This window comes from Oncorhynchus keta, unplaced genomic scaffold, assembly GCF_023373465.1.
Source record: "Oncorhynchus keta strain PuntledgeMale-10-30-2019 unplaced genomic scaffold, Oket_V2 Un_contig_1871_pilon_pilon, whole genome shotgun sequence".
Taxonomy (NCBI): domain Eukaryota; kingdom Metazoa; phylum Chordata; class Actinopteri; order Salmoniformes; family Salmonidae; genus Oncorhynchus; species Oncorhynchus keta.
The window spans coordinates 28,959-35,753 of NW_026281068.1; the positions used below are offsets into that span (position 1 = coordinate 28,959).

The 6,795-nt window shown below is 46.4% G+C and overlaps 1 protein-coding gene across 1 annotated transcript; it reads left to right on the forward strand.

Annotated features, from left to right (window-relative positions):
- Positions 1 to 2,636: 2,636 nt before the first annotated feature.
- On the forward strand, positions 2,637 to 6,068 carry LOC127920257 (BRCA1-associated ATM activator 1-like; the record flags this gene model as incomplete). The annotated part of the gene is made up of 2 exons (XM_052504114.1): positions 2,637 to 2,876; positions 4,913 to 6,068. Coding segments are annotated over 2 exons (549 nt in total), but the record flags the coding sequence as incomplete, so codon positions are not given.
- Positions 6,069 to 6,795: the final 727 nt, after the last annotated feature.

Here is a 6,795-nt window from a genome sequence, read left to right on the forward strand (position 1 = left end):
GAAGTGCAGCTCAGTTTCCACCTCATTTTGTGAGCAGTGAGCACATAGCCTGTCTTCTCTTGAGAGCCATGTCTGCCTACGGCGGCCTTTCTCAATAGCAAGGCTATGCTCACTGAGTCTGTACATAGTCAAAGCTTTCCTTAATTTTGGGTCAGTCACAGTGGTCAGGTATTCTGCCGCTGTGTACTCTCTGTGTAGGGCCAAATAGCATTCTAGTTTGCTCTGTTTTTTTGTTAATTCTTTCCAATCTCTCTCTCTATTTCTCTCTCTATTTCTCTCTCTATTTCTCTCTCTCTCTCTCTCTCTCTCTCTCTCTTTCTCTCTCTCTTTCTCTCTCTCTCTCTCTCTCTCTCTCTCTCTCTCTCTCTCTCTCTCTCTCTCTCAGGATTCATCTGCCTCCGTCATCCTTGCTGTGGTGTCACTCCTGAGGATCTGTAACGGCCACTCCCCCTCACCCGAGAGCAAGGCTGCTATTGGCTGTAGCAAAGCATCCACCAACCTGATTGGCTGCAGCAAGGTCCAGAGGTGTTGCCTAGACTCCCTGGCTAGCCTTAGCACCTGCCCTGGTGAGAATCTAGACTCTGGGAGCGTGTTCAGGAATACAATCATGTTTAAAAGCGAACCAAATGAATTTTTAAAAAGCGTTGTTATTTTAGGAGCTGTGGAACGGGTGGCGGAAGTGTTCCATGTTCTAGTGCAGAACCTACAGAACCCTGACTCAGACCCCACCGTGAGACACACCTTACAAACACCCAACACACAACATCTAACTCAGTTTGGTTTCTCTCCTAGTTTCCTAGTGGATTAATGACCACTGTGTGTGTGTGTATGTGTATGTGTATGTGTGTGTGTGTGTGTGTGTGTGTTCCTTCTGTCTCCTGTGTTCAGGTGCTCCAGAAGAACTACCAGGCCATGTTGAGGTGGCTTCGTGTGTCTGCAGAGCCTCACTCACTGGCTGATCTGGTCACTGAAGGTACAGAGAACCAATCAAACATCAATATATCTGGTCACTGAAGGTACAGAGAACCAATCAAACATCAATATATCTGGTCACTGAAGGTACAGAGAACCAATCAAACATCAATATATCTGGTCACTGAAGGTTCAGGGAGTCAATATATCTGGTCACTGAAGGTTCAGGGAGTCAATATATCTGGTCACTGAAGGTACAGGGAGTCAACATCAATATATCTGGTCACTGGAGGTACAGGGAGTCAATATATCTGGTCACTGAAGGTTCAGGGAGTCAATATATCTGGTCACTGAAGGTACAGGGAGTCAATATATCTGGTCACTGAAGGTTCAGGGAGTCAACATCAATATATCTGGTCACTGAAGGTACAGGGAGTCAATATATCTGGTCACTGAAGGTTCAGGAGTCAATATATCTGGTCACTGAAGGTTCAGGGAGTCAATATATCTGGTCACTGAAGGTTAGTCAATATATCTGGTCACTGAAGGTTCAGGAGTCAATATATCTGGTCACTGAAGGTTCAGGGAGTCAAGGTTCAGGATCAATATATCTGGTCACTGAAGGTACAGGGAGTCAATATATCTGGTCACTGAAGGTTCAGGGAGTCAATATATCTGGTCACTGAAGGTTCAGGGAGTCAATATATCTGGTCACTGAAGGTACAGGGAGTCAATATATCTGGTCACTGAAGGTTCAGGAGTCAATATATCTGGTCACTGAAGGTCACTGAAGGTACAGGGAGTCAATATATCTGGTCACTGAAGGTTCAGGGAGTCAATATATCTGGTCACTGAAGGTACAGGGAGTCAATATATCTGGTCACTGAAGGTACATGGAGTCAATATATCTGGTCACTGAAGGTTCAGGGAGTCAATATATCTGGTCACTGAAGGTACAGGGAGTCAATATATCTGGTCACTGAAGGTACAGGGAGTCAATATATCTGGTCACTGAAGGTACAGGGAGTCAATATATCTGGTCACTGAAGGTTCAGGGAGTCAATATATCTGGTCACTGAAGGTTCAGGGAGTCAATATATCTGGTCACTGAAGGTTCAGGGAGTCAATATATCTGGTCACTGAAGGTTCAGGGAGTCAATATATCTGGTCACTGAAGGTTCAGGGAGTCAATATATCTGGTCACTGAAGGTTCAGGGAGTCAACATCAATATATCTGGTCACTGAAGGTACAGGGAGTCAATATATCTGGTCACTGAAGGTACAGGGAGTCAATATATCTGGTCACTGAAGGTTCAGGGAGTCAATATATCTGGTCACTGAAGGTTCAGGGAGTCAACATCAATATATCTGGTCACTGAAGGTTCAGGGAGTCAATATATCTGGTCACTGAAGGTACAGGGAGTCAATATATCTGGTCAGGGAGTCAATATATCTGGTCACTGAAGGTTCAGGGAGTCAATATATCTGGTCACTGAAGGAAGGAGTCAATATATCTGGTCAGGTTCAGGGAGTCAACATCAATATATCTGTGTGTGTGTGTGTGTGTGTGTGTGTGTGTGTGTGTGTGTGTGTGTGTGTGTGTGTGTGTGTGTGTGTGTGTGTGTGTGTGTGTGTGTGTGTGTGTAACAGTGCCCATGTAAAGAAGTGTGTGTGTGTGTAACAGACCTCCTGTGTAAAGAAGCGTGTGTGTGTGTGTGTGTGTAACAGACCTGCCCTGCCCAGACCTCCTAAAGAAGCGTGTGTGTGACGTGCGTTGGGAGGTTCGAGACTCCACTCTGGAGTTCCTCGGCCAGCTGTGTGAGGCGTTAAGCTGCACCGTCACTCCTATCCTGCTGGAGGCGCTGTGTGATCAGGAGAGCTACGTGAGGGCTAGTGCCATCTCTGCCCTGGCCAGGACACTACCGCTCAGTGACCAGCAGGGGGAGCCAGGGAACCAGACACAGGTGAGACTCTGACCTACACATTTCATTTACTGTATAACACATGCCCCGCCTCACATTTTTATATATATATATATATATTGTTTTAAAATATTATATATTTGTGTATATGTATATTTTTTTATAAATATTTGTATTGTTTTATATATTAGAGTTTTTGTTTTGTTTAAAAAATATATATTTTTATGAAGATTTGTTTAATTCATAAAACTCTAATATTTTAAAACAATACATTTTGACGAATCAAATTATTCGATTCGCCATTTTAGTAGTTGAATCCCGGTTCAAAAAATCAAAAAGAATCATTAGTGAATCGCAAACAGTAAAAGGAAATGAATAGCAGCTGTAGTCTTTGTTACTTATTTTCCACCACAATTTGCAAATAAATTCATTAAAAATCCTACTATGTGATTTTCTGGAATTTTTTTCTCATTTTGTCTGTCATAGTTGAAGTGTACCCTATACAGGCCCTCTCATATTTTTAAGTGGGAGAATGAAATTGGTGGCTGATTACTTCTTTGCCCCACTGTATACTGTGTAGGCCTCTCTCATCTGTGTGTGTTTTTAAGCAGATCCTGGGTCAGTTAACTGGTGTTACTCTGTGTGGCTAGGAGCAGATCCTAAATACTCTTTTGTTCTCTCTAGAGCAGACCACTGGGTCAGTTAACTGGTGTTACTCTGTGTGTGTTCTCTCTAGAGCAGATCCTGGGTCAGTTACTGGTGTTACTCAGTGTTCTCTCTAGGAGCAGATCCTGGGTCAGTTAACTGTTGTTACTCTGTGTGTGTTCTCTCTAGGAGCAGATCCTGGGTCAGTTAACTGGTGTTACCCTGGGTCAGTTAACTGTGTGTGTTCTCTCTAGGAGCAGACCCTGGGTCAGTTAACTGGTGTTACTGTGTGTGTTCTCTCTAGGAGCAGACCCTGGGTCAGTTAACTGGTGTTACTGTGTGTGTTCTCTCTAGGAGCAGACCCTGGGTCAGTTAACTGGTGTTACTCTGTGTGTGTTCTCTCTAGGAGCAGATCCTGGGTCACTGTGTGTGTCTAACTCCTGGGTGTTACTGTGTGTGTTCTCTCTAGGAGCAGACCCTGGGTCAGTTAACTGGTGTTACTGTGTGTGTTCTCTCTAGGAACAGATCCTGGGTCAGTTAACTGGTGTTACTGTGTGTGTTCTCTCTAGGGAGCAGACCCTGGGTCAGTTAACTGGTGTTACTCTGTGTGTGTGTTCTCTCTAGGAGCAGATCCTGGGTCAGTTAACTGGTGTTACTGTTCTCTCTAGCAGACCCTGGGCAGACTCCTGTGTGTGTGTTCTCTAGGAGCAGACCCTTCACTAACTGGTGTTACTCTGTGTGTGTTCTCTCTAGAGCAGACCCTGGGTCAGTTAACTGGTGTTACTCTGTGTGTGTGTGTTCTCTCTAGGAGCAGATCCTGGGTCAGTTAACTGGTGTTCTGTGTGTGTTCTCTCTAGGAGCAGATCCTGGGTCAGTTAACTGGTGTTACTAGGAGCAGACCCTGGGTCAGTGTTCTCTCTAGGAGCAGACCCTGGGTCAGTTAAGTTACTGTGTGTGTGTTCTTCTAGGAGCAGACCCTGGGTCAGTTAACTGGTGTTACTGTGTGTGTTCTCTCTAGGAGCAGACCCTGGGTCAGTTAACTGGTGTTACTCTGTGTGTGTTCTCTCTAGGAGCAGACCCTGGGTCAGTTAACTGGGTTACAGTTAACTGGTGTTACTGTGTGTGTTCTCTCTAGGAGCAGACCCTGGGTCAGTTAACTGGTGTTACTCTGTGTGTGTTCTCTCTAGGAGCAGATCCTGGGTCAGTTAACTGGTGTTACTGTTATACAGTTAACTGGTGTTACTGTGTGTGTTCTCTCTAGGAGCAGATCCTGGGTCAGTTAACTGGTACAGTTAACTGGTGTTACTGTGTGTGTTCTCTCCAGGAGCAGACCCTGGGTCAGTTAAACTGTGTGTGTGTTCTCTCTAGGAGCAGACCCTGGGTCAGTTAACTGTTACTCAGTTGTGTGCTACTTCTGTGTGTGTTCTCTCCAGGAACAGACCCTGGGTCAGTTACTAGACATCCTGTCTCAGGATTCAGAGGGCTTCCCCAGACGTGCTGTGGTCCAGTACTTCATCAGCTGGCTAAAGACACACCCATCATCTTCCTCCTCCTCCTCCTCCTCGCTGTGTTCTGTCCTATCGCTGGGCAGCACTGATCTGGACTGGGAGGTCAAAGTTCACACCCTGGAGCTGGTTGAGCTCCTAATGGAGGAACACTACCAGGTCACCAGGAGTCAGAGCTGGGGTCAACTCCTCCCCTTACGGTGGCTCTGGAGGGACAAACCTACTAACACACACTGACCTCACACATCCCTACGCTGTGACGCCAAGCCAGCCCTCACCCCTTCTAACACACACCCCAACTGACACACACACCCCCCTCACACACACACACCCAACTACATCTGTAGTGTGTGGTCTGTCTCGGTTGGTGGAGCTCGGTGTTATAACAGCGTTATTCAATGGCCTGTTTGATTGCGACAGACCTGTAGCTTTAAAAGCCTGTAGTCTGTTGCTACGACTACGAGACGCGGTGTGTCCGTCCCGGTCGCTAGGGAAAGGTGCCATGACAACTGACGACACAACAGTTGCCAAGGTGACTTTTGATCTGAGGGGTCAGGTTTGGGAGCGGGAGGTAACGAGGAAGTTACAGGAGAAGAGAGGATCTGATTGGGTTAAAGAGTCCAGGGAAGTAGGTTGTGATAGGCCGAACAAGAACAGAGATTCTGATAGGACAGACGGGGCTGGTTCCGAAGCCTGCGATAGGTCGACGGGGAAGAGTGTGTGTGAGGGTAGTGCGAGGGTGTGAGGTGCTGTGGTCGTTGGGTCTAGAGGAGAGGCAGAGTGTGTTATCACAGAGTAGTGACCATGTCCAGAACTCACCCCTCTCTACTGGAGGACATTCTGAACGCTACAGACACCTCACACACTGACGAGGTTATAGTAGACTGTTACTGACACCTCACACACTGACGAGGTTATAGTAGACTGTTACTGACACACGCCCTGATGGACGAACACAGTTTAATTTGTGATGATTGTTTCTCCTCTGTACGTTGACTAGTGACTGTAGTTAGAGTCCCATTGGGACATAACTGTTGATCATCTCCCAGGAAAATAAATAAAGATACTGTTTTGATATTTCAAACCACGGGTGTCAATGTTTTCCTGACTTGGTATGTTGAGAGTGAGTGAGAGGAGAGTGAGGGAGGAGAGTGAGAGAGAGAGAGAGAAGAGAGAGTGAGTGAGTGAGTGAGGAGAGAGGAGAGAGTGAGAGAGAGAGAAGAGAGAGGAGAGAGAGAGAGAGTGAAGAGAGAGAGAAGAGAGAGAGAGTGAGAGAGAGAGAGGAGAGAGAGAGTGAGCAAGGAGAGTGGAGATTGTGAAGTTGGACTCCGCCCCTTCAGGGATCTAAAGGGGATGGATTGGTGGATACTCCCTCCAGTCATGAGGTCTGATATACCAGCATTCAGGGCTAAAACCCATCCTATACTTTGAAATGCATGATGGGTAGTGAACGATGTACACTTATAGAGTAGAGAATCAGAACAAGTGCACACTGATGAAGTCCTCTAAGGCGGAGTCCCAAATTGTGATCCCCTCCCCTCCATTTCATGTTCCCTTCCTAACATATGGCACAAGTGTCCCCAAGCCCCTGATGGAGAGGGATCTGAGGAAGGGGTAGTGATGGATTGACTGAGGAAGGGGTAGTGATGGAGAGGGTTAATTAGACTCCAGGGTCATGATGGAGAGGGTTGATAGACTGAGGAGGGGAGTGATGGAGAGGGTTAATCAGCAGGAGGGGGTAGTGATGGAAACCAGACAATCTTATAGACTTTGATGGAATTAATTGATGAGGAGAGGACGAATGTACAGGG